The following is a 26,977-nucleotide window of genomic DNA, read 5'->3' as shown; positions in this document are numbered from 1 at the left end:
TCGGTGCTTTCCCCGCGGCTGCCGCCGCTCCCGCCTCCCGCCTCCCGCCGCGATGGCCCTGAACGGCCAGGAGCCCGACAGGTGAGCGGGGGGGAAGGGTGCAGGCGGGGAATCGGGGGTCCTGCCTGCCTCCTGGGGCTCTCCCCAGCATCATCGGGACCCCCCTCGCTTCCCCAGCCCTGCTCGGCATCCCCCCGACTCTTCTGCGCCCTTCCCCGCATCCTCCCGCCATCCTTGCGCTGCCTCCCTGCAACTCCCCCCTCCCCCCGCATGGCTCCCTGCACCCCCAGCTCCTCCTGCTCCTTTGCCCCCCTAGCTTCTCTCGATGCTCCCCCACCCTCCCGACGCCCCCCCCACGGCATCCTCCCCATCCCCCCAGCATCCTTCCCCACCCTCCCACTCCCAAGCTAGCACCTGCATCCCCCTGCATCCTTCTGTTTCCTCCATCTTCCCTTTCCCACTCGCCTCCTGCATTGCTTCCAGACCCCCTCATCTCTCGCACCTTACTGGATCCCAATGAAGGATCCCTGCCTCCTTCCTTCTGCCCCCTCCTCCCTCCAAAAAGGAACTCCCCCACAGCTCAGTTTTGGGGCAAAGAGCTCAGCCTTGCACCTGCACCGGGGGCTCCCAAAGCCTTCCCTCCCCCCCGCTCTGCTCGGCATCCTCCGGCAGACAAAAGCGCCGAGCGAGCCAGCGACGTTCCCGCCCCTGCCCCGACTCCGCTCCACCCCCGGGCTCCGTTCCCCAGGTCCCGCTCCGCCCCTCTCCCGGGGCTTCCCGTTCCCCCGGCCCCCAGCTCCGCCGGCCTCGCTCCCCACCCCCCACAGGGGTCCCCGTTATTCCCCTCCCGCGGGGGTCCCCGTTCCCCTAGCCCCGCTGCACCCCCAGGGGTCCCGGTTGCAGCAGCCCCGCTGCTCTGCTCCGCTCCGCTCCCCCGGCGGTCCGCATTGCCCCGGCCCCGCTGCTCCCCGCGTGGGTTCTGGTTCCCCCAGCCCTTTTGCGTCCCCGGGACTCGCCTCGGGGGTGTTCCCTCAACAACCGGCAGCTGGGACCGTTTAAGATCGAGCCCGGGGGCTGGGCAACCACATCCTGACCCTGCAGCTCTTGCAGGGCTGTAGGGCTAAAGCTGGGGAGATGCCCTCTCGCCCTCTTCTCGTTAGTGGTGCAAAATAGTTCCTAACACTGAGTATTTTCGGGGCAGTCTTTTTTCCTTCCTGCTCCTCTGGTTTTAGCTCTGGAGGAGAGCAATGCAAGGGGTGGTGGAAGGCTTCCACAAACAGCTCTTGGCTCAGGTCCTATCCCTGGGGTATATGCAGCCTTGCTCCAGATCCTGCAGCTACTAGGTCATTATTTATCTGTTTTGAAGATACAGTTTGGAAGGCACAACCCCTCTTGTGTAACCTCCCATTTGTTTTTTAAGATACAGTTTGGGAGCACCAATGCTGTTATGTAACCTCCTGCTTGTGTCCATGGTGGGAAACCTTTGCCCAGTTTCTCTGGTGTGGCTAGCTGGCCACAGCATTGTTTTCCCTGCTCTTGCTCCTCACCCAACACCCTTCTTGCTCTCATCTTTACATCCAGGACTTCTCTCTGCTTCCATCCTGTCATCCAGGAGCCCCCCTGCTTCCATCCTGTCATCCAGGAGCCCCCCTGCTTCCATCCTGCCATCCAGGAGCCCCCCTGCTTCCATCCTGCCATCCAGGAGCCCCCCTGCTTCCATCCTGCCATCCAGGAGCTTTCCCTGCTTCCATCCTGTCATCCAGGAGCCCTCCTGCTTCCATCCTGTCATCCAGGAGCTTTCCCTGCTTCCATCCTGTCATCCAGGAGCTTTCCCTGCTTCCATCCTGTCATCCAGGAGGCCCCCTGCTTCCATCCTTTCATCCAGGAGCCTTCCCTGCTTCCATCCTGTCATCCAGGAGGCCCCCTGCTTCCATCCTGTCATCCAGGAGCCCCCCTGCTTCCATCCTGTCATCCAGGAGCTTTCCCTGCTTCCATCCTGTCATCCAGGAGCCCCCCTGCTTCCATCCTGTCATCCAGGAGCTTTCCCTGCTTCCATCCTTTCATCCAGGAGCTTTCCCTGCTTCCATCCTTTCATCCAGGAGCTTTCCCTGCTTCCATCCTGTCATCCAGGAGCCCTCCTGCTTCCATCCTTTCATCCAGGAGCCCTCCTGCTTCCATCCTTTCATCCAGGAGCCCTCCTGCTTCCATCCTGTCATCCAGGAGCTTTCCCTGCTTCCATCCTGTCATCCAGGAGGCCCCCTGCTTCCATGCTGTCATCCAGGAGCTTTCTCTGCTTCCATCCTTTCATCCAGGAGCCCTCCTGCTTCCATCCTTTCATCCAGGAGCCCTCCTGCTTCCATCCTGTCATCCAGGAGCCCTCCTGCTTCCATCCTTTCATCCAGGAGCTTTCCCTGCTTCCATCCTGTCATCCAGGAGCCCTCCTGCTTCCATCCTTTCATCCAGGAGCCCTCCTGCTTCCATCCTGTCATCCAGGAGCCCTCCTGCTTCCATCCTGTCATCCAGGAGCCCTCCTGCTTCCATCCTTTCATCCAGGAGCCCTCCTGCTTCCATCCTTTCATCCAGGAGCCCTCCTGCTTCCATCCTGTCATCCAGGAGCCCTCCTGCTTCCATCCTGTCATCCAGGAGCTTTCCCTGCTTCCATCCTTTCATCCAGGAGCTTTCCCTGCTTCCATCCTTTCATCCAGGAGCTTTCCCTGCTTCCATCCCTTCATCTAGAACCCCTTTGCTTCAGGAGTTCAAGGAAGGTTCTCCTCCCCCTCTACTCTGCCCTGGTGGGGCTGCATGTAGAGTCTTGTGTCTAGTTCTGGGCTCTCCATTCCAAGACAGAGAGGGAACTGCTGGAGAGGGTCCAACAGAGAGCTATGAGGATGCTGAAGGGCCTGGAGTATCTCTGTGAGAAGCAAAGGCTGAGAGCCCTGGGGCTCTTGAGCCTGGAGGAGAGCAGCCCCAGAGGAGATCTTCTCAAGGATGAGGCCCAGAGGCTGGGGCCAGACTCTTGTCATTGGTGGCCAGTGACAGGACCGGGGGGCAGCAGGCACACCCTGGAGCTTCCACCTGAGCAGGAGGAGAAGCTTCTTTGTTGTGAGGGTGCTGGAGGCCTGGAGCAGGCTGCCCAGAGAGGTTGTGGAGTCTCCTTGTGTGGAGAGCTTCCAACCCTCCCTGGGCATTGTGCTGCTGGGCAAGCAGCTGTGGGTGTCCTGCTGGAGCAGGGAGGTTGGACTGGGTGATGTCCAGAGGTCCCTTCCAACCTCCACCTTGCTGGGATTCTCTAATCCCTTGGAGTCACTGAGGTGGCTCCAGGATCCTTCAGCTTCCTCAAGCAAGGGTATGGATGCTCTTTGCCTGCCCCCATGGCATACTGTTGCCATTCCAGCTGGGCACTGGCCTGGCAGATGGGCTGAGCTATTTGCTCGTGCCACCAAAGCAAAGGAGAGTTGGATGTCACCTGCTGGGCTGTGGTAACTGCTGCAATCCCCTTCCTCAGCAGCAGCTTTTATGGTGCTCATTCAGTGGTGCTGCAAGAAGGACATTGTGGGGCTCTGTAGACCTCCCTGGGAAGGTTTCCAGGGCAGATCTTTACCCATGAATGGCAGAACCCCAGCACGTTTCTTCTTCTCAAGAGAAGGAAGCTTGCTCTGGTTTTGCCACAGGCCATGAATGTGTGATGGGGTCTGTTGGAGCCTCATCTGCATGTCTAAGCCACGGTGTTTATCTGGGCTTTGTGTGCTGCTGAAGACCATTGGCTGGATGGCTCCCAAAACCAGCGGGTGCTTGGCACACACCCCCTGGGCACTTGGCAAAAGGGCCCGGGGCTGAGGACTTGTGCCAGTGGGAAATGTGCAGCAGAGCCAGATGTCCTTGGCATGACAAGAGTGAGAGCCAGGGTGACGTTGGAGACAATTCATTACCAAGCCTCCCCCACTCCCAACCTGCCTTGCAGCCTCTGGTTCCCTGCCAGAGGTTGGGACTGATGCCAGCGGGTAGGGACAGGGCAATGCCGCCAGCAGGGCAAGGGAGGATCTCCTCCCACTCTGCTCTGCACTAGAGAGGCCACAGCTGGAATATTGTGGCCAGGTCTGAGCTCCCCAGTTCCAGAGAGTCAGGGAACTGCTGGAGAGAGCCCAGGGGAGGCTGCAAAGCTGCTGAGGGGCCAGGAGCAGCTCTGTGAGGAGCAAAGGCTGAGAGCCCTGGGGCTGAGAGCCTGCAGAAGAGCAGCCCCAGAGGGCAGCTGAGCAATGCTCAGCAAGAGACAAAGGAGCTGTGGGGGGCAAGAGGCTGGGGCCAGGCTCTGCTCAGTGGTGCCCAGGGACAGCACAAGGGGCAGTGGGCACAAAGTGGAGCCCAGGAGGCTCCATGTGAAGAGGAGGAGAAAGTTGTTTGGTGTGAGGGTGCTGGAGGCCTGGAGCAGAGAGGTTGTGGAGTCTCCTGGTGTGGAGAGCTTCCAACCCCCCCTGGGCATTGTGCTGCTGGGCAAGCTGCTGGGGGTGCCCTGCTGGAGCAGGGGCTTGGACTGGGTGGTCTCCAGAGGTCTCTTCAGGCCTCCACCCTGCTGGGAGTCTGTGTGATGCCTCCTGGTGTGCAGCTGGATCTGCTGATGTGTTTCCTGTCTTGTCTTCCAGCGGAGCCGAGTCCCTCTCCTCGGATGAAAAAGGTATGGGAATTTTGTCAGGTATGGTTTTTTTCCCCTGGGGAATGTCCATCCTGTGGCACTGAAATGACAGTTTAACAACTGCTGCCTTTAAGAGTTGCATCTCTTTCAAGCTTCTCTCACAGAACCATAGAATTATTAGGGTTGGAAGCATCATCCAGGTCCAACCCCTCACACTACAGCAGGTTGCTCACAGCCACAGCCAGCCTGGCTGCGAACACCTCCAGGCAGGAGGCTTCCACCACCTCCCTGAGCAACCTGTGCCAGGCTCTCACCACCCTCATGGGGAACAACTTCTTCCTCACATCCAAGCTGAATCTCCCCACTTCCAGCTTTGTATCCCCCAACTGCTTTTCTCTTTACAGAAGTGGTGGCCAGCAGCACGGAGAGAGATGGCTCAGCGGAGGAGCAGCCAGCAGGTGAGCACCCAAGTGGCTGAGGCCTTTCCCTGCACATGGGAAAGCCACTGGTTCCCCACAGCATGTTAAAACCACCAGGGAGGCACTGCTGCAACTCCTCAACCCAATGGCTTTGCCATACTGGTGCCTCTTCAACTCAGTTGGACAGAGTGAGTCATTAAAAGCTGTGTGTGACCCATCCCCATGAGTCACATCCCTGGTGGGGTGTCAGGTCCCATCAGTGCTATTCCCACCTCATGGGCATGCCACCAAAAGCTGTAAGAGGGTGAGCTGGGATGTGCCATGGATGAAGCTCCAAAATAGCCCCAGATTGTGTGAAACATTAAAACAGAGCACCTTGAACATCTCATGGATCCTTCAGGAGGGCCTGGGTCACCCCTCTGGGCCTCCTCTGTGTCTGGGATGTGATGCTCTGGTGCTCCTTCCTGTCTCAGGGTGCCTCAGTGATTTAATCCTCTAATTTGCTGACCAAGCTGATGTGTCTAAACTCCTAGATGTTCCCCATCAGTAACCTGTGGCCTTGCTTTATTTCATTCTGCCTTTGCCTGATGGGATTTCATTTCATTAAGGAGAGGACAGTTCGGAAAGCAGCTCCAGCAGCAGCTCAGAAGATGAGGCAGGTGAGCATTGCCTTCTGAGGTCTGCTTTTCCTGCCTGTTGGAGGTGTGCCTTCAGCTCAAACCAGCTGCTCTCCATGGGGCTGGTCTCAGGGTTATGGGATCAGACTGGTGATTCAGTGGTTGTGTGCTGATGGCGTGCTCCAGGCTTGGGGAAGGGTGGTGGAAAAGGACCTGGGGGCTGTTGGTCCACACCCAGCTGAAGATGAGCCTCGTGCCCAGGTGGCACCCAAGAAGGCCACCAGCCACTTGGCCTGGATCAGCAATAGTGTGTGACCAGCAGGAGCAGGGCAGTGATTGTCCTGGGCACTGGGGAGGCCACACCTCAAATCCTGGGTTCAGTTTTGGGCTCCTCACTCCAAGGACACTGAGGGGCTGGAGCAGGGCCAGAGAAGGGCATCGAAGGGATCTGGAGAACAGGGCTGGTGAGGAGCCCCTGAGGGAGCTGGGGGTGTTTTGCCAGGAGAAGAGGCTGAGGGGAGACCTTCTGGGAGGAGGTTGGAGCCAGGTCTCCCAGGTAACAAGTGAGAGGAACTGGCCTCAAGTTGTATCAGGGAAGGTTTAGGTTGGACGTGAAAAGCAATTTCTTCCCCTTGAGGGTTGTCAAGGCCTGGCCCATGCTGCCCAGGGCAGTGGTGGAGTCTCCATCCTTGGAGGGCTTTCAAAGCTGTGTAGATGAGGACCATGGCTCAGTGGTGAGCTGGCAGTGCTGAGTTGAGAGTTGAACTCAATGACCTTAAAGGTCTCTTCCAACTCAAACCGTGCCATGGGGAGCAGAACAATGGTTTTGTGAGCTGCTGAGTTTTGAGCTGAGGGCAGCAGCTGATGCTGACACCATACCTAAACACCATACAGGCAGCTGGTTGTACACCACAGGACTTGTCCAAACCCCAGGAGGCCATAAATCTGCTTCAAAGCTGGCTGCTGAAGTGGCAAAACAGGATGGACAGGAAAAGAGTGAGAGGAAATGCTTGCAGTTGATGAGGGGCTGCTGGGTTTGTGCTGACAGTGGTTACACCACTGGTGGTTTATTCTGGTTTCAGGCAACATTAATGGGCTGTGGGTAACTAATTGCAAAGCTTTTCCTCATCAGATGTGGAGGGGAGGAGGTCAGGTGAGTGTGCTTTGTTCCATCCATCTCCCTTGGGAGGCATGAGGAAGCCAGCATGGGCAAAGGATGCTCCAGGCTGGTGGTACAGGATGGCAGGAGAGGGATTGACAGCTGGGCCAGGTGTCAGCTCTGTGTCTTTGGGCAAAACAGAGCTGCAGATTGCATTGGGTTGGAAGGGAGCCTCCAAGGTCACAAGGATGAGCAGAGGGCTGGAGCTGCTCTGCTCAGGAGACAGCCTGAGAGAGTTGGGGCTGTGCAGGCTGGAGAAGAGGAGACTCTGAGGAGACCTTCCTGTGGCCTTCCAGGATCTGCAGGGGGCTCCAAGAAAGCTGGGGAGGGACTTTTGAGGGTGTCAGGGAGGGATAGGACTGGGGGAGATGGAGCAAAACTAGAAGTGGGGAGATTGAGATTGGATGTTAGGAAGAAGTTGTTGCCCATGAGGGTGGTGAGAGCCTGGCACAGGTTGCCCAGGGAGGTGGTGGAAGCCTCCTGGCTGGAGGTGTTTGCAGCCAGGCTGGCTGTGGCTGTGAGCAACCTGCTGTGGTGTGAGGTGTCCCTGGCCATGGCAGGGGGCTTGGAACTGGCTGAGCCTTGAGGTCCCTTCCAACCCTGACAGTTCTGTGATTCTAACCCCCCTGGGGTCAGCAGGACACCTGCAGCTAGATCAGGCTGTCCAGGGCCACAGCAAGCCTGACTTGGTGGGCAGCAAGAAGTGGGGGTGCAAGGCTACACACCTGGCCTAGGGCCTGTCTTGGTTTGCAGGTGGAGCCCAGCATGGGGAGATGCTGGTTGGAGATGCCCCATGGCATGGGGGCTGCCACCCTGCAGCAGCTTGGGCACCAGCATGGCCATGGGAGGGAAGCTGAGGCTCGGGGGTGCTGCCTGCCTGATGTTTTCCAGGCAGGACAAGTTTTGCCTCCCACTCAGCTGCTTGCTAAGAGGCTGTTGATTGCCCAAGGTGACTTTGGGATGGATAGCTTGGCTTTCATCCCTGCTCACAGGAAGGGTGTTGCTGGGATGAGGAGCAGGAGCTGGCACCCAGCCCACCACCTTGGCACCTCAGCTCTGCTGCAGAATCCACCCCTGGGGCTAGAAGTTTGGGCCTGGTGTGTTGTCAGCTTTGCTCCCTTGGGTGTTAGCAGGAGGGTTTGGCCACCCTTAAATCATTCTGGGGATGCATCCATAGAATCATAGAATCACCCAGGTTGGAAAAGACCTCAAAGATCATCAAGTCCAACCTGTCACCCAACACCTCCTGACTCCTAAACCATGGCTCCAAGTGCCACATCCCATCCTTTTCTGAACACCTCCAGGGATGGGGACTCCACCACCTCCCTGGGCAGCACATCCCAGTGGCTCAGTAAAGAACTTTCTCCTCACCTCCAGCCTAAACTACCTCTGGCACAGCTTGAGACTGTGTCTTCTTGTTCGGGTGCTGGCTGCCTGGGAGAAGAGACCAACCCCCACCTGGCTACTACCTCCTTTCAGGGAGTTGCAGAGAGCAAGAAGGTCTCCCCTGAGCCTCCTCTTCTGCAGGCTAAGCAACCCCAGCTCCCTCAGCCTCTCCTCACAGGGCTGTGCTCCAGACCCCTCCCCAGCTTTGTTGCCCTTCTCTGGACACCTTCCAGCAGCTCAACCTCTTTCCTGACCTGAGGAGCCCAGAACTGGACACAGGACTCAAGGTGTGGCCTCAGCAGTGCTGAGCACAGGGCACAAGGACTTCCCTGCTCCTGCTGGCCACACTCTTCCTGCTGCAGGCCAGGATGCCCTTGGCCTTCTTGGCCCCCTGGGCACACTGCTGGCTCCTGTTCAGCTGCTGTCCACCAGTACCCCCAGCTCCCTTTCTGCCTGCAAACAGGCTGCTTACCTGCTTGCTGGTCCAGCTCCCACACCAGGTGGTTGAACTCTGCCCTTGGCATGATAAGAGTCACCCTGGACATGGCTGTTTTGTAACACTGTGAACATTTCCTGTGGTTTGTGCAAGCTGGGAGCTTCTGGCAGAAGCTGCATCCTGGTGTTCAGCTCCATCCCCACGCTGCACAGGAAGGTGTGTGCAGACACTTAGTCTTAGCAGTGTTCTCCATGGCTACTTATAGGATCCATACAATCATTAAGCTTGGAAAAGACCTCTAGGATCAAGTCTAACCATCAACCCAACACCACCATGGCTGTTAAACCATCTCCTGAAGTGCCATGGCTATACCTCCAGGGATGGGGACTCCACCACCTCCCTTGAGAGCCTGTGCCAGTGCCTGGCCACTCCTGCACTGTTCTTAGTGTCCAAATGTTGTGGTGCAACCCAAAGGAGGTTTCCAGGGAGCACCATTTCGTGTTTGTTGGGGTTTTGTGTTGCTTTTGGAGGGGAAAGCCTGCTGTGGGATTGTATAAAATACTCATGTTCAGTTATGATCACCACTGGGAAGGGTTTGTGAGTCCAGCTCTGGAGTGCTCAGCACAGACAGGGACCTGGTGGAGCAGGGCCAGAGGAGCAAAGAAATTGTTCCTGATAGCCAACCTAAACCTCCCCTGGTGCAACTTGGGACTGTCCTCAGGTTGCTGGGGGTCCCTCCTGTCAGCACAGTGGTAGTTACTTGAAGGTTCTGAAGGTTGAGTGCCCTGTGAGCAGAGGCTGAGAGCCCTGGGGCTGTTTAGTTTGGAGAGGAGAAGGCTGAGAGGGATCTGATCAATGTCTATCAATAGCTGAGGGCTGGGGGTCAAGAGGGAGGGGACAGGGACAGGCTCTGCTCAGCTGCACCCTGAGATAGGACAAGGGGCATTGGATATAAACTACAGCACAGGAGGTTCCAACTCAACATGAGGAGGAACTTCCCTGTGTGGGTCCCAGAGGCCTGGAGCAGGCTGCCCAGAGAGGTTGTGGAGTCTCCTTCTCTGGAGCCTTCCCAGCCCTGTCTGGATGTGTTCCTGTGTGACCTGTGCTGGATTCTCTGCTCCTGCTCTGGCAGGGGGCTTGGACTGGCAGATCTCCAGAGGTCCCTTCCAAGCCCTGACATCCTGTGAGCCTGTGAATGTGTGAGCAGAAACCCACTGGAGGCTGAGACACTTTCTTCCAACTCATTTTTGTAGCTGAAGAGCAGGAGGAGGAGGAGGAAGAGGAGGAGGAATTGCCACCACGCTGCGATGAATCAGGTAGCGACAGATCTCTCGAGGTGATGCCTTAGGTCTGGGCTTTCTTTTTCCTCAGAGTATTTTGATTCTTTGCTTTTACTGTGCTGATTTCCCTGTTTCCTCCCCAGGAGTGAGCTGCCTGCCAGCCTGCCACCACTGCAGGAAGGAAAATGTAGGTTCTTAACAACCCAGCCCCCGGTTTTGTTTTCCCCACGAGACTTCTCTGCAAGCCATCCTTCTGCTCTGTCATCTCCTCTTTAAATGTGCTTGTTTGCAGGAGCAGAAGGAGCAAGTGACCCCCAGGATGCTGTCTGGAGGACAACATGTGTATGGATTTGTTTCTAGTGCAATGGGTCTATGTCTGCACTGTTCCCCTCAAGATGCTTCCCTCTTGGGTTTAAGTGGCAGTGAACCCAACTCGCCGCACAAAGACCTTTGGAGTCCTACCAGAAGATGTCCCCAAACCCTTCCAAGTGAAGAGCTGAGCAGCTGCCTGGGCTGCCTCCAGAGCCTGGGCCAAGAAAGCTCTTTGGATGGCTTCCTGCCTGCCTTGTCTTGCTGCAGCAATTACCATCAGGCACATTTTTTAGTGCTTATTTTGGTCTGGAGATGCATGAAGGGTCTTGCCCTGCTTCTCAGGAGCACTCATCCTCCTGGTTTGCATTGGCCTTGTGTGGAGGATCCCCAGAGAGGTCCAGGCTGCCCAGAGAGGTTGTGGAGTCTCCTTCTCTGGACACTTTCAGGACCCATCTGGATGCATTTGTGTGTGACCTGCACTATATTCTCTGCTCCTGCTCTGGCAGGGGGGTTGGGCTCGAGGATCTCTGAAGGTCCCTTCCAACCCCTAACATCCTGTGAACATCCTGGGAGCCTCTTTTTCTCTGCCTTCCAACTCTGGGCTTCCTTTCTATGGTTTGGCAGTTGTCATCAGGGAGGGGTGCTGGTGTTCTCCATCTAGGATGTTGGTACTGTCAGCATGTGGTGTTCAGAGAACCCCAGGCTGGTTTGGGTTGGAAGGGATCTCAAAGATCATAGAATCAGTAAGGTTGGAAAAGACCTCAGAGATCATCAGGTCCAACCTATAATCATCCTGTTCCAAACCTCTGCCACAGGCAGGGACACCTCCCACCAGCCCAGGTGGCTCAAGGCCTCATCCAACCTGACCTTGAACACCTCCAGGGACAGCCCTGGACAACCTCTTCCAGTGTCTCCCCACCCTCATGTTGTTCCTGTGTGATGCTTTCCATGTGTCTGTGTGTGAGGTTGGTGTTGCTGTTGTTACCTTTTCCTGCAGCTGCTGTAGTTTGGTGTCCATGCAGGTTGTTGCTCTTGTCTGTGTTTGCTTCTCCATGCAGGATGTTGCTGCTGTCTGTGTTTGCTTCTCCATGCAGGATGTTGCTGCTGTCTGTGTTTGCTTCTCCATGCAGGATGTTGCTGCTGTCTGTGTTTCTGTTGACCTTACTCCATGCAGGTTGTTGCTGCTGTCTGTGTTTGCTCCTCCATGCAGGTTGTTGCTGCTGTCTCTTTGCTGTTGACCTTTCTCCATGCAGGATGTTGCTGCTGTCTGTGTTTGCTGTTGACCCTTCTCCATGCAGGATGTTGCTGCTGTCTGTGTTTGCTTCTCCATGCAGGTTGTTGCTGCTGTCTGTGTTTCTGTTGACCTTTCTCCATGCAGGTTGTTGCTGCTGTCTGTGTTTGCTCCTCCATGCAGGTTGTTGCTGCTGTCTCTTTGCTGTTGACCTTTCTCCATGCAGGATGTTGCTGCTGTCTGTGTTTGCTGTTGACCCTTCTCCATGCAGGATGTTGCTGCTGTCTGTGTTTGCTTCTCCATGCAGGTTGTTGCTGCTGTCTGTGTTTGCTTCTCCATGCAGGATGTTGCTGCTGTCTGTGTTTGCTTCTCCATGCAGGATGTTGCTGCTGTCTGTGTTTCTGTTGACCTTTCTCCATGCAGGTTGTTGCTGCTGTCTGTGTTTGCTCCTCCATGCAGGTTGTTGCTGCTGTCTCTTTGCTGTTGACCTTTCTCCATGCAGGTTGTTGCTGCTGTCTGTGTTTGCTTCTCCATGCAGGTTGTTGCTGCTGTCTGTGTTTGCTTCTCCATGCAGGTTGTTGCTGCTGTCTGTGTTTGCTTCTCCATGCAGGTTGTTGCTGCTGTCTGTGTTTGCTTCTCCATGCAGGTTGTTGCTGTTGTCTGTGTTTGCTTCTCCATGCAGGATGTTGCTGCTGTCTGTGTTTGCTTCTCCATGCAGGTTGTTGCTGCTGTCTGTGTTTGCTGTTGACCTTTCTCCATGCAGGTTGTTGCTGCTGTCTGTGTTTGCTTCTCCATGCAGGATGTTGCTGTTGTCTGTGTTTGCTTCTCCATGCAGGATGTTGCTGCTGTCTGTGTTTGCTGTTGACCTTTCTCCATGCAGGATGTTGCTGCTGTCTGTGTTTGCTTCTCCATGCAGGTTGTTGCTGTTGTCTGTGTTTGCTTCTCCATGCAGGATGTTGCTGCTGTCTGTGTTTGCTTCTCCATGCAGGTTGTTGCTGCTGTCTGTGTTTGCTTCTCCATGCAGGATGTTGCTGCTGTCTGTGTTTGCTTCTCCATGCAGGATGTTGCTGCTGTCTGTGTTTGCTTCTCCATGCAGGATGTTGCTGCTGTCTGTGTTTGCTTCTCCATGCAGGATGTTGCTGCTGTCTGTGTTTCTGTTGACCTTTCTCCATGCAGGTTGTTGCTGCTGTCTGTGTTTGCTTCTCCATGCAGGATGTTGCTGCTGTCTGTGTTTGCTTCTCCATGCAGGTTGTTGCTGCTGTCTGTGTTTGCTTCTCCATGCAGGTTGTTGCTGTTGTCTGTGTTTGCTGTTGACCTTCTCCACGTGTGATGTTCCTCTTGCCCATGTGTGACACTGACCTTGCCCATGCATGCTGTTGGCTCTGAGCTCAGTGGGAGGCAGGCTGAGCCCTTCATGTCAGGGCAGCTGCTTTGTTTGCAGGAAGTGCTCTGCACAGCAGTTCAGTGCAGTTACTTTGCATGTGCTGGCTGCATGTCCTCCTGGCCGGCTTTCAAGACTCCAGGGATGGTTTAAGCCTAGCAATTGGAGGGGAAAAAAACAACCTCCTTGGTTTGGCTTCTGTGCTATTCAGATGAAGTTCCCTCTGCCTGCTGGGGTGGGAGGTTTATCTGCTGTCCCCTGCTAGCCACATTGTTCAGATGGGATTTACTAAGTGGTGGAAACTAACCTAACTGGGTCCCCCTTACCCCTGACAGGCTGCAGCTGGATGGAGAAGGCACATACCAGTGCAGCCTCACTGGGCTGATCTTTGAGGTGACAGGGGCTGTCAAAATCACATACTGCCTCTTGTCCTGGAGCAAATATGCCAGCCTGGTGAAGCAGCCCTGGATCGTGGGTGGCCCTCTCTTCGACGTGCGCTGCGACTTGGCTTCCGCGCTCTCCTCCATCCAGTTTCCCCACTCCCTCTGCCTGGCAGGTGAGTGCTGCCTGCTGGCCCAGAGGGGCTGGGAGGTTGGAAGGGGCCCCTGAGGTGGCTCCCCCAGCGCTGAGATGACCCCCCCTGTCCCCGCAGATCATGCTGCTGGCATGGCCTTCAAGGTTCTGCACATCAAAGGGCAAGAGGCAGCCATAGAGCCCACGGCTGAGTACTCGGCGTCACACGTGAAGTGGGTGGTGAGCTCTCTGTCACCAGTGGGACCTCTCCTCCAGAGCCAGGAGCCAGTGCAGTACCATGGTGCTGTCATCCTCTACAAAGTGGTTGACCCCCACCCCTCCCTGTCCTTCCGGGTCTACGTGGCTACCAACAACGACTCCTTTATAAAGGTAGGGCTGCCGTGGGCTGCTGTGGCCCAGCAGTGCTGGCAGGGCTGCTTGGAGGAGCTGCCTCCTGCAGCATGGGCTGGGAGGGAGGGATGCTCTTCTCACCCCACTCTTTGCATGCAGTAATAATAAGTATTATGTCTATGATCTGGAGCAGGCTGCCCAGAGAGGTTGTGGAGTCTCCTCCTCTGGAGCCTTCCCAGCCCTGTCTGGATGTGTTCCTGTGTGACCTGTGCTGGGTTCTCTGCTCCTGCTCTGGCAGGGGGCTTGGACTCAGAATACAGAATCAACCAGGTTGGAAGAGACCTTTGAGATCATCAAGTCCAACCTATCACTCAACACCATCTGATCAACTAAACCATGGCACCAAGGGCCTCATCCAGTCCCTTCTTAAAGACTTCCAGTGACAGTGACTCCACCACCTCCCTGGGCAGCCCATTCCAGTGGCCAGTCTCACTGACTTGATGACCTTCAGAGGTCCCTTCCAACCCCTGTGATCCTGTGATGTTCCATCCCCCAAAGCTCTGCCAAGTTAGGATATAACATTGAAGTCATTAGAGTGGCCAGTGTGGTCACTGCCAAGCTGCTATGGAAAAGCAATGCAGCAGAAGCCTGTTTTCCACCAAAATCCATGGAGCTCAGGATTTATGGCTGGCAGAGCTGCTTCTCCTCTTATCAATTCCCTGCTGCAGGGTATAGGCAAACACTAGGAGAGTCCCCATCCCTGGAGGGGTTTCAAAGACGTGGAGCTGTGGTGCTGAGGGCCATGGTTTAGTGGTGAGCTGGCAGTGCTGGGCTAAGGGTTGGAGTCAGTGACCCTAAAGACCTCTTCCAGCCACAAATGACTCTGGCAGTAGTGAGCAGCTTGCCTTCTTAGTCAGGTTGCAGACCTCTTCTAATTTCACCTGTGGTGCCTGCAGAAGAGGAGGCTCAGGGGAGACCTTCTTGCTCTCTGCAACTCCCTGAAGGGAGGTGGCCAGGTGGGGGTTGGGCTCTTCTCCCAGGCAGCCAGCAGCAGAACAAGAGGACACAGTCTCAAGCTGTGCCAGGGGAGATTTAGGCTGGAGGTGAGGAGAAAGTTCTTCCCAGAAAGAGGAATTTGCCACTGGGATGTGCTGCCCAGGGAGGTGGTGGAGTCCCCATCCCTGGAGGTGTTCAAGAAAGGCTTGGCTGTGGCACTTGGAGCCAGGGTTTAGCTGTCAGGAGGTGTTGGGTGACAGGTTGGACTTGATGATCTTTGAGGTCTTCTCCAACCTTATTGATTCTATGAACACAGAATGTTGGGGGCTGGAAGGGACCTCCAGAGATCATTCAGTCCAATCTCCCTGCCAAAGCAGCATCACCCAGGAACACATCCAGGTGGGTTTGGAAAGGCTCCAGAGAAGGAGACTCCACAGCCTCTCTGGGCAGCCTGCTCCAGGCCTCTGTCAGCAGCTGGAGAAGTTTATTTGGTGGGGGGTTGAGGCTGATGGGCCAGAGAAATGCCCCCCAGGAGCCCCATCAAGGCTTTCAATGTGAATTCCTTGCTGAAGCAAGGAGCCTTTTACACCCTTGTTTTTACACTTCAGGACATCTCAAGAGCTGTGAAACATTCCAACAAGAAATTCATTAAAATTGACAAGCCACCTGTGTGCCAAAAGTTACTTCAGAATGGAAAGAGATACAGATTGGTGTGTGAGCCAGAAGCTGAGGTCACTCCAGAGGTAAGTCCCTCACAGCATGCTCCTCCTGGGCACTGCAGCTTCAGCAGAGGCATGGTACAGAGGTTTGGACACTTTTAAGGTTCAGCTGGACAGGATTCATCTTCTTTAGGCCATGCTTTTCTCCAGGAGTCTTCAGAAAGACTTCTCTTGGAGTCCCTTCTCACCTGGGATTCTGAGATGGTTTAGCCTGGAGTAAAGGAGGCTGGGGGGAGACCTTCTGGCTCTCTGCAGCTCCATGGGAGGAGGTTGGAGCCAGGTGGGGGGGGTTGGGCTCTTCTCCCAAGGAACAAGCAATAGGGCAAGAGGAAATCATAGAATGATAGAATGGTTTGGGTTGGAAGGGACTTCCAAAGGTCATCCAACCCAACTCCCCTGCAGTGAACATCCTCCATTAGATCAGGCTGCCCAGAGCCTTCTTAAGCCTGGTCTTGAATATCTCTAAGGATGGGACCTCAACTACTTCCCTGGGCAACCTGTTCCAGTGTTCCACCACCCTCATGGCAAAGAACTTCCTCCTAAAGTCTCAGCCTGAATCTGCTCTGCTCTGATTGCCTGAAGTTGCACCAGGGGAAGTTGAGGTTGGACATGAGGAACAATTTCCTCTCCCTGAGGGTTGTCAAGGCCTGAGCCAGGCTGCCCAGGGCAGTTTGTGGAGTCCCCATCCCTGGTGGGGTTTCAAACAGTGTGAACATAGCACTTCAGGGTGTGGATTAGTGGGCATGGTGGTGTTGGGTTGGTGGTTGGACTTGGTGACTTGAGAGGTCTTGATGCTTTGAAGATGGCTTTTCCTGTATGTTCCTGCACTGCATTAGGGGCATCTTCCACATGCTGCAGAAGGCATTTGCCTCCTGGTGCCCTAAAACCTGGGGGTGGGGTCCTCCAGGAGGTGGGGTCCTCCAGGAGGTGGGGTCCTCCAGGAGGTGGGGTATTGATGCTAAAGTCAACGACAGCAGAGCTCTGGGGAGGTTGGAGCTGGGCTCTGTGCCCGCAGCCAAGTTCCTCCTCTTTGCCCTCTGGCTGGGATCAATGTTTATTGTTAACACATTTGCACTGCCCAGGAAATTGAGTTTGTTGATGGCTCCCTCTTGAAACTGAAAAGTTACATCGAGGTCTATCTGGAGAAACCTGATGACTTCACCTTGTCCCTGGTGGAGCTGGAGTCGGAGGCGACCGTGTGGAAAGCAAAGCTGCGGGAGAGTGAGTTCAGCCTTGGGTCTTCCAACCTGCTGAGAAGGGGCAGGAGTTTGGGTATCACATGCATAGCATCACAGAATTGTCAGGGTTGGAAGGGACCTCAAGGCTCAGCCAGTTCCAAGCCCCCTGCCATGGACAGGGACACCTCACACCACAGCAGGTTGCTCACAGCCACCTCCAGCCTGGCTGCAAACACCTCCAGCCATGAGGCTTCCACCACCTCCCTGGGCAGCCTGTGCCAGGCTCTCACCACCCTCATGGGCAACAACTTCTTCCTAACATCCAAGCTAAATCTCCCCACTTCCAGCTTTGCTCCATCCCCCCCAGTCCTATCCCTCCCTGACACCCTCAAAAGTCCCTCCCCAGCTTTCTTGGAGCCCCCTGCAGATCCTGGAAGGCCACCAGAAGGTCTCCTGGGAGCCTTCTCCTCTCCAGCCTGCACAACCCCAACTCTCTCAGGCTGTCTGCAGAGCAGAGCAGCTCCAGCCCTCTGCTCCTCCTCCTCGTGGCCCTTCTCTGGACACCTTCCAGCCCCTCCAGATCCTTCCTGGCACAGAGGCTCCAGACCTGGCCCCAGAGCTGCAGCTGTGGTCTCAGCAGAGTGGAGCAGAGGGGCAGAATCCCCTCCCTGGCCCTGCTGGCCACACTTCTCTTGCTGCAGCCCAGGCTCTGCTTGGCTCTCTGGGCTGCAAGTGCTGACTGCTGGCTCCTGTTGAGCTTCTCCTCCCCCAGCACCCCCAAGGCCTTTTCATGACTGCTGCTCTCAAGCCAGTCCCTGCCCAGCCTATATTGGTGCTTGGGATTTCCCTAACCAACCTAAATCGCTGCTGATAAAAGAAATCAGGAGGTTTGGAGCTGGGAAGAACTAAAAACACAAAGAGTAGAGCTCCAGGAGGTTGTGCAGTGCCTGCTGCAATGATCTTATGAGCAGAGAGGAGGAGGTTTTGGGGCTGTGGATGTGTGGGATGATGTTCCACCTTGGTTTTCCTTGCTGGGGCTCTGTTTCTGGTGCATGTTATGGCTGATCTGCTGCAGCACATTGGATTAAAAGGGGGGAAAAAAAAACCACCTCATGATAGGAAATTGTAGCTCAGTATCTGGGATCCACCCAGCAGCTTGGGTTTGTGCCCAAGGGTTGTTGGGGGATGGGTGCCCGCAGTGGGAATTCCTCCTTCACCTTGTGTGTGTCTCCTGCAAACTCCTCACCAGGTGACTGGATCCATTATGACCAGAACAAGAATGAGCAGAAGAGGAGCACAGGCAGTAAGTCTTGGTCCTTACTCTCTGCCCACCTCGCTTGCTGCTGTGGCTCAGGAGATAAGAGTGGACCTGACATCACCTCCTGCTTCCTCCTTAGGTGTCAAGAAAAGGAAGCCCTCTTCAGCAGAGGAGCCCTGTCACAAAAAGCAAAGGACTGGCAATCCTCCAGGTGCTGTCTGCTTTGAAATAACTGGTTCTAGGCTTTGGTTGTTTGGTTTTCTTTGGTGCTTGTAGGCCAGGAACAGTGCTGGGTCTGGTCCTGTTCAACATCTTCATCAATGACACTGATGAGGGGACAGCCAGCCAGAGGCTTTTCCTGTCCTTTCCACCACATCCAGCAATTCCCTCTGGTTTCCTTCCTGTCTTTCCTGGCTCAGACTCCTGCTCTCTCCTTATTTGCTCTTTCACTGCAAGGAGCAATAGTCCCTGCCTTTTAGGTAGGAATTAACATCCCTGTGAGCAATGACTTGTGGGCAAGCTCAGGAGGTGTGGGACAGAAGAGCAGACAGTGAGAGGCATCAGGAACTGGTGACACAATGGAGTGCAAAGAGTGGGGGTCAGTGGTGCCAGGTGCAGCTGGAGAGCTGTGACCAGTGGAGTCCCCCAGGGATCAGTGCTGGGTCCTGTCCTGTCCAACATCCTCATCAATGACACTGATGAGGGGACAGACAGACAGACAGAGTCTGCTCAGCAGGTTTGCTGAGGACACCAAACTGGGAGGCTTGGCTGAGACCCCTGAAGGCTGGGAGGCCATTCAGAGACTTGGGCAGGCTGAGGGCTGGGCACAGAGGAACCTCATGAGGGTCAAGAAGGATGAGAGCAGAGTCCTGCAGCTGGGCAGGAAGAATAAACTGCAGCAGCACAGCTGGGAGGGGATCTGCTGGAGAGCAGCCCCAAGGAGAAGCACCTGGGAGTGCTGCTGGGCAACAAGTTCTGCATGGGACAGCAATGTGCCCTGGGGGCCAAGAAGGCCAAGGGGGTCCTGGGCTGCATTCAGAGGAGTGTGGCCAGCAGAGCCAGGGAGGTTCTCCTCCCCCTCTACTCTGCCCTGCTGAGACCTCACCTGCAATATTGCAGCCAGCTCTGGGCTGCCCAGCTCAGGAGGGACAGGGATCTGCTGGGGAGAGGCCAAGGGAGGGCTGCAAGGATGCTGAAGGGACTGCAGCACTGCCTGGGGAGGAGAGGCTGAGAGCCCTGGGGCTGTTTAGTGTGGAGAGGAGAAGGCTGAGAGGAGATACGAGGAGAGGCTGAGGGAGCTGGGGTTGCTTAGCCTGGAGAAGAGGAGACTCAGGGGTGACCTTATTACTCTCTACAACTACCTGAAGGGAGGTTGTAGACAGACAGATGTTGGTCTCTTCTCCCAGGCAAGCAGTACCAGAACAAGAGGACACAGTCTCAGGCTGCGCCAGGGGAGGTTCAGGCTGGATGTTAGAAAAAAGTTCTATACAGAAAGAGTGATTGCACATTGGAATGGGCTGCCTGGGGAGGTGGTGGAGTCGCCATCACTGGAGGTTTTTAGGAGAAGACTTGACAGGGTGCTTGGTGCTGTGGGTTAGTTGCTTGGGCGGTGTTGGATTGGTGATGGGTTGGACGCGATGATCTTGAAGGTCTCTTCCAACCTGGTTTATTCTATGTATTCTATGTATTCTATTCTATGTATTCTATCTGATCAATGGCTATCAATAGCTGAGGGCTGGGGGTCAGGAAGGAAGTGACAGGGACAGGCTCTGCTCAGCTGCACTCTTGATAGGACAAGGGGCAATGGATGGAAACTGCAGCACAGGAGGTTCCAGCTCACCACAAGGAGGAACTTCCTCACTGTGAGGGTCCCAGAGGCCTGGAGCAGGCTGCCCAGAGAGGTTGTGGAGTCTCCTTCTCTGGAGCCTTCCCAGCCCTGTCTTGGATGCATTCCTATGTGACCTGTGCTGGATTCTATGGCTCTGCTCTGGCAGGGGGCTTGGAATCAATAGTCTCTGGAGCTGCCTTCCAACCCCTAACTCCCTGGGATCCTGTGACCCTGTGACAGACTTCCACCAATCTGAGCATGAAGTGCAGGAGGAGGAAAGGCTGCTTCTGTGGGTGTGCAGCTTGCTCTGCCAGCAGGGGGTGGGCTAAATGATCTCCAGAGGTCCATCCCAAGCCCAATCATGCTGTGATTCTGCCTGGAACTTGCCCCTCCATTTGTGTGTTTGAGTGCAGTGTTTGCCATTCATTGAGTAATGGGGGATAGAGCAGCCAGGAAGTTGCCCCAGCTCAGCTAAAATGGGATTGGCTTCTAAGTCTGGGCACCCCTGGCTGGTTTTGAGGGAGGTTTCAATGAATCACAGGCTGGCTTGGGATGGAAGGGACCTTTCAAGCTCCTCTGGTCCAACCCTCTTGCAGTGAGCAAGGACAACCAGAGCAGGTTGCTCAGAGCACCAAATGGAATAGAATAGAATAGAATAAACCAGGTTGGAAGAGACCTTTGAGATCATTGCATCCAACCTATCACCCAGCACCATCTAATCAACCATGGCACCAAGCACCCCATCCGGTCTCTTCCTAAACACCTCCAGGGATGGTGACTCCACCACATCCCCAACAGCCTGACCTGGAATGCTTCCAGGGATGGGGCTTCTACCACCTCTCTGGGCAACCTGGGCCAGGGTCTCATCATCCTCAGTGTCAAAAATTCCTCCCTTCTCTCTAGCCTGCATCTCCCTCTTTCAGTTCACACCATCCCCCCTTGTCCTGTCACAACAGGCCCCGCTCAAAAGCCTGTCCCCAGCTTTCTGATCAACCCCTTTAGGTAATGAAAGGCCACCAGAAGGTCTCCCTGGTGCCTCCTCTTCTCCAGGCTGAACAGCCCCTGCTCTCTCATCCTGGCCTTGTAGGAGAGATGCTCAGCTTTGTGGCCCTCCTGGATGCTGTCCTCTTCATGAGCTGGGCTTCTTGGTCCTTCAGCTGCTGTTCTCCAGCGCTTGGCTCTGACCTTGCTGCGTAGTCTCAGTGATTCCCCTCTGTAACTCCACGAATCATCTTGATAAAACCTTAATCCCATGTCCCTAGACCACAGACAGAGCTAGCAGTGGAACTGGGTTGGAGGTTTCATGAGAAGAGTGATGTTAGCTCTTTTCTTTCTGCCCTGTGTCTTTTCAGATGGAGCTGAAACGAAGAACCTAACAGACCAGCAGCTGATGGTGATCGCCAAGTTGTTTGGAAGGCAGTGGAGAGAGATTGCCATTGAGTGTCTTCAGATGGAAATGAAAGACATTGAGCAGATTCAGGAAACAGAGGAAGAAGTTAACATGCAGAAATTCCTGGTGTTAAGCAAGTGGAGAGACAGGGAACGAAGCGAGGGGACAGCAGAAGCCCTGTACCGGAGCCTCCGTGACAAAGCGTCCTACGAGATCCTCCAGGCCCTGCAAGGTATCACCTCCAGGCTGCTTGGTTTGGGGACATCAGCATGCTTCAGAGGTAGCCTGAGACTTCAGCTCAGAAAGCTCTCCAGGAACCTGGTGGTTGCATTCCTACACAGGCCAAAGTTAGACCAGACTAGAATAGAATAGAATTAACCAGGTTGGAAAAGACCTTCGAGATCATCGATCCAACCTATCACCCAACACCATCTAATCTACCTCCCTGGGCAGCCTGTTCCAGTGTTCCACCACCCTCATGGTGCAGAACTTGGTCCTGATATCCAATCTCAATCTGTCCTTATCTAGTTTGAAGCCATTGCCCCTGGTCCTGACAGCTTGGAAGGCTGCTTTAAGGTCTGAAGAGAGCCAGCTTTAGTTTAGGAAGGAGGTTGAGCTGCTGGAAGGTGTCCAGAGAAGGGCAACAAAGCTGGGGAGGGGTCTGGAGCACAGCCCTGGGAGGAGAGGCTGAGGGAGCTGGGGTTGCTTAGCCTGCAGAAGAGGAGGCTCAGGGGAGACCTTCTTGCTCTCTCCAACTCCCTGAAGGGAGGCTGTAGCCAGGTGGGGGTTGGTCTCTCCTCCCAGGCAAGCAACACCAGAACAAGAGGACACAGTCTCAAGCTGTGGCAGGGGAGGTTTAGGCTGGAGGTGAGGAGAAAGTTCTTCACAGAAAAAGATATTGGCCATTGGAATGTGCTGCCCAGGGAGGTGGTGGAGTCCCCATCCCTGGAGGTGTTGAAGAGGGGATTGGTTGTGGCACTTGGAGCCATGGTTTAGTTGTCAGGAGGTGCTGGGTGATAGGTTGGACTTGGTGATCTCTGAGGTCTTTTCCAACCTGGTTTATTCTATGATTCTGTGAGTCTATGCCCAGCCAAAGGCTGGAGGGTGATGGGTAAGGGAAGCATCACTGCTCCATGGTCAGATGGAGGGCCAAGGGGGCAGCAGGGCTCCACATCCCTCTGCACTGCAGCACCATCCAGCCTCAGGAAGGTCCTCATGGGAGAGTTTTATTTCTGTTAACATAAACTTTAAATCAAAACTCACAGAGATGATGGAGTTGATCTGCTGGAGAAGCTCTGTGGAGAAGGAGCTGGGAGTGCTGGGGGGCAAGAAGTTCTCCATCAGCCAGAATTGTGCCCTTGGGGCCAAGAAGGCCAATGGGGTCCTGGGCTGAATGAAGAAGAGTGTAGCCAGCAGGCCAAGGGTGGTTCTCCTCACCCTCTGCTCTGCCCTAGTGCAACTCCCTGAAGGGAGGTTGTAGCCGGGGGGGGATTGGTCTCTTCTCCCAGGCAAACAACACCAGAACAAGAGGACACAGTCTCAAGCTGTGCCAGGGGAGGTTTAGGCTGGAGGTGAGGAGAAAGTTCTTCCAAGAAAGAGAGATTGGCCACTGGGATGTGCTGCCCAGGGAGGTGGTGGAGTCCCTATTCCTGGAGGTGTTTAGGAAGAGCCTGGATGATGCCCTTGGTGCCATGGTTTGGTTGATCAGATGGTGCTGGGTGCTAGGTTGGGCTCAATGATCTCAGAGGTCTTTTCCAAGCTGGTTGATTCTGTATCTTCTCTGCCCATAGCCTCAAGCTGTCTCCTTGGTTTTTAATACCTTTATTACCCAAGCTGAACATCACAACACCTTCCAGAGGTCAGGTAACCCCTTCTGTGTTCGTGCCTGTTCCTCTCTGCAGGGTTCTCCGCCGGCTGCTGAGCTGGCCCAGCCGCAGCGGCCGAAGGGCGCTGGGAGCTTCCTCACCCCCGTGCTCTGCTCCAGCTGCTTCCCTGGGATCTCACTGCCCTTCAGGATGCCAGGTGGCAGCCCCCAGCGCTCAGCAGAAGCGTTAGGCAAGAGATGCGCACGCGCTTTGGCGTGGCAATAGCGCAGCCAAGGCTTTCAGGACTCGGGCGGTGGGTGCGCCGCCGTGGCCGGCAGCGCCGCGCGTCAGGCGGCCCCGCGCCCGCTTTGCTCTGCTTTGAGCCCGACCTCCAAGGGCACGACCACTGGAAGAAACCACCCTGCCTGCTTCAGGGACCTGCTGGTTGCCTACAAATGGTTTTATTTGCATCAGGGAAAGAGAGGGTGAGAAGTTCGGTGGAAGCTTTTCACCCCCTTCCAAAGCCAGCCCGCCCCTGCCCGAATCATGAGGTACTTTGTGTTTGGCACAGAGAAGTCAGGGAAGGACAGCCCTCCACGTGCAGGGGAATTCCTTTGTGTGATCACTGTTTATGGACACAATGACTGTACAGACCTTTGGGCCCTTCCCCCCCCCTCGGCGCCCGTGGTCCCTTCCCCCCCCCTCGGCGCCCGTGGTCCCTTTCCCCCTCGGCGCCCCTGGCCCTTTCCCCCCTCCATGCCTGTGGGCCCTTCCCCCCTGTGCCTGTGGTCCTCCCCCTATTCCCCCCCACCTCGCCTGTGGTCCTTTCCTTCCCCCCCCTCCCCCCCTTCCCCTTGCCTGTGGTCCTTTCCTCCCCCCCCCCCCTTGCCTGGGGTCCTTTCCTCCCCCCCCCCCTTGCCTGGGGTCCTTTCCTCCCCCCCTCCCCTTGCCTGGGGTCCTTTCCTCCCCCCCTCCCCTTGCCTGGGGTCCTTTCCTCCCCCCCGACCCTCGCCTGGGGTCCTTTCCTCCCCCCCTCCCCTCGCCTGGGGTCCTTTCCTCCCTCCTGACCCTCGCCTGGGGTCCTTTCCTCCCTCCTGACCCTCGCCTGGGGTCCTTTCCTCCCCACCAACCCTCGCCTGGGGTCCTTTCCTCCCCCCTGACCCTCGCCTGGGGTCCTTTCCTTCCCCCCCCCCCCCCTTGCCTGTGGTGCTTTCCTCCCCCCTCCCCTTGCCTGTGGTCCTTTCCTCCTCCCCCCCTTGCCTGTGGTCCTTTCCTCCTCCCCCCCTCCCCTTGCCTGTGGTCCTTTCCTCCCCCCTCCCCTTGCCTGTGGTCCTTTCCTCCCCCCTGACCCTTGCCTGTGGTCCTTTCCTCCCCCTCCCCCTCGCCTGGGGTCCTTTCCTTCCCCCACCCCTTGCCTGGGGTCCTGTTTCCTACACCCCCCAGGACTGGTTTCCTGGGAGCACCTGCAGGAACTGCAGGCAGCTGGGGACATTCCCTGGGAGTAATTCTTCTTTGCTCTGTTCTGTCTCAATTCTTCTGAGATCATTTTGTTGTGTTGTATAATTTAATATTTTTTTTTTATTACTTTTGGGGTTTTTTTTGGTTTTTTTTTTTTAGCTTTTATATTTTGGTTTGTATTATAAACTTTTGATACCTTTTTACTTGATGGATTTGTTTCTTTTCAGCTGGGCTAGAACCAGCTGCCTACAACTAAAATGGAGCAGCCACAGCCCCTCTCATCTGGCTCTGTACTGCAGAACTGGAAAGGGTTTGGAAAGAATCCCTGAACCCCAGCAGGGTGAGGGCTGGAAGGGACCTCTGGGGGTCACCCAGTCCAACCCCCCCTGCTCCAGCAGGGCACCCCCAGCAGCTTGCCCAGCAGCACAATGCCCAGGGGGGGTTGGAAGCTCTCCACACCAGGAGACTCCACAACCTCTCTGGGCAGCCTGCTCCAGGCCTCCAGCACCCTCACACCGAACAACTTTCTCCTCCTGCTCACCTGGAACCTCCTAGGGTCCACTTTGTGCCCACTGCCCCTTGTGCTGTCCCTGGGCACCACTGAGCAGAGCCTGGCCCCAGCCTCTTGCCCCCCACAGCTCCTTTGTCTCTTGCTGAGCATTGCTCAGATGCCCTCTGGGGCTGCCCTGTCCAGTTCTGAGCCCCTCAGTTTAAGAAGGACATTGAGACACTTGAAGGTGTCCAGAGAAGGGCAACAAGGCTGGGGAGAGGCCTTGAGCACAGCCCTGTGAGTAGAGGCTGAGGGAGCTGGGGTTGCTTAGCCTGGAGAAGAGGAGGCTCAGGGGAGACCTTCTTGCTCTCTGCAACTCCCTGAAGGGAGGTTGTAGCCAGGTGGGGGTTGGTCTCTTCTCTCAAGCAACCAGCACCACAACAAGAGGACACAGTCCCAAGCTGTGCCAGGGGAAGTTTAGGCTGGAGGTGAGGAGAAAGTTCTTCCTAGAGAGAGTTGTTTGCCATTGGGATGTGCTGCCCAGGGAGGTGGTGGAGTCCCCATCCCTGGAGGGGTTCAAGAGGGGATTGGATGTGGCACTTGGTGCCATGGTCTAGCCATGAGGTCTGTGGTGCCAGGTTGGACTTGATGGTCCTCGAGGTCTCTTCCAACCTTGGTGATTCTGTGAGATTGTGAAATGAGGATGAAGCTGAGCAGGTTGCTTTGGGTGCTGAATCTGGGAGAGGAGCCAGGAGAAACATGTCTGAAGTGAGCAGTGAGGTGGACACAGGGTTCTAACATGGGAGACCAGTGCTGGATGTTGCTCTGGAGCACCTCTACATGTCAGCATCTTAAAGGCACCATTGGTATCACATCATTGCATCTCCACAGGTCTGGTGAGGAGCAGCTGAGGTTGTTCAGCCTGGAGAGAAGGAGGCTGAGGGGAGACCTTCTGGCTCTTGATAACTCCCTGAAAGGAGGCTGGGAGCCAGGTGGGGATTGGGCTCTTCTCCCAAGGAACAAGCAGCAGGACAAGAGGAAATGGCCTCAGAGGGAGCTCTCTGGAGGGCTCAGAGGGAGCTCAAATTGCCCCAGGGGAGGTTTAGCTTGGACATGAGGAACAATTTCTTCCCCCTAAGGGCTGTCAAGGCTGCCCAGGGCAGTGGTGGAGTCTCCACCTCTGGAAAGGTTTCAGAGCTGTGGAGATGTGGTGCTGAGGGTTTAGTGGTGAGCTGCCAGTGCTGGGTTAAAGCTTGGACCGGGTGGCCTTAAAGGTATTTTCCTACCCAAACCATTCCATGGTCCCGTGGATCCATTTGATACCTCAAAGAAGAGCCAACAAGTCACCACAATTACAGCTGGGATTGGGGGGGGTTATTTTAATGTAAACTTCCACTTTCTTAGGCAAGAAATAGAATAAATAAGAAATGTCCTCATAAATAAATTCCTTGTTACAAATCAGCTTCCTTTCCTGACAATTGCAGCTGAAGAAAGAAGAGCTTGGAGACCAGTCCCTGGTCTGAGGGGGTGGCTTGAGAACATGGTGGGGGTTTTATCTCCTAGAAGTTCAACCTGAGAGCTCCCAAGGCTGCAACGTCATTTTTAAGGCACTCCATGAAAGAGCAGGTGCTGCATCCATCAAAGCCCCCAGACACCTCACAGGGTTCGGACTCTACTACGGGGTTTTGTTTCTTCTCCACGGGTCAAAGATCGACCCGAGGCTGTAGAGGGCCAGGGGGCTCGGAGGGCGCTCTGCGGGGGGCTGGGAGGGAGCTGTGTCTGGAGGGCTCGGAGGGCGCCATCCGGAGGGCTCGGAGGGAACTGTGTCTGGAGGGCTCGGAGGGAGCTTTCTGGGGGGATCGGAGGGAGCTCTGCGGAGGGCCGGAGGGCGCTCGCCGGGGGGGTCGGGGGGGGGCTCGGAGGGCGCTCTGCGGGGGGCTCGGAGGGCGCTCTCCGGAGGGCTTGGAGGGCACTCTCGGAGGGGCTTGGAGGGCGCCGTCCAGAGGGCTCAGAGGGCGCTCTCGGAGGGGCTCGGAGGGCGCCGTCCAGAGGGCTCGGAGGGCGCTCTCCGGGGGGCTCAGAGGGCGCCGTCTAGAGGGCTCGGAGGGCGCTCTCGGAGGGGCTCGGAGGGCGCTCTCTG

The 26,977-nt window shown here is 55.8% G+C and overlaps 1 protein-coding gene across 1 annotated transcript; it reads left to right on the top strand.

Annotated features, from left to right (window-relative positions):
* CARD8 (caspase recruitment domain family member 8) lies at nucleotides 1-23,005 on the top strand. Its single transcript, XM_054175536.1, has 15 exons — nucleotides 1-81; nucleotides 4,641-4,672; nucleotides 5,035-5,088; nucleotides 5,658-5,708; nucleotides 9,901-9,963; nucleotides 10,071-10,114; nucleotides 10,220-10,269; nucleotides 13,187-13,407; nucleotides 13,504-13,754; nucleotides 15,320-15,454; nucleotides 16,513-16,651; nucleotides 17,858-17,911; nucleotides 18,006-18,077; nucleotides 21,047-21,316; nucleotides 22,986-23,005. Exons 1-15 carry the CDS (start codon nucleotides 53-55, stop codon nucleotides 23,003-23,005), a joined length of 1,485 nt encoding a protein of 494 aa, XP_054031511.1. The 5' UTR covers nucleotides 1-52.
* Nucleotides 23,006-26,977: the final 3,972 nt, after the last annotated feature.

The sequence above is a fragment of the Dryobates pubescens genome, chromosome 32 (genome assembly GCF_014839835.1).
Source record: "Dryobates pubescens isolate bDryPub1 chromosome 32, bDryPub1.pri, whole genome shotgun sequence".
Lineage (NCBI taxonomy): Eukaryota > Metazoa > Chordata > Aves > Piciformes > Picidae > Dryobates > Dryobates pubescens.
Note: the sequence above shows the minus strand (reverse complement) of the source record. Positions and strands in the feature narration are given on the sequence as shown.

Coding starts and splice junctions, on each gene's coding strand:
- CARD8 (XM_054175536.1), top strand. CDS start 53: ATGGCCCTGAACGGCCAGGAGCCCGACAG. Junction 13,408..13,503: donor CCACTCCCTCTGCCTGGCAG/GTGAGTGCTGCC, acceptor CTGTCCCCGCAG/ATCATGCTGCTGGCATGGCC. Junction 21,317..22,985: donor GATCCTCCAGGCCCTGCAAG/GTATCACCTCCA, acceptor TCCTCTCTGCAG/GGTTCTCCGCCGGCTGCTGA.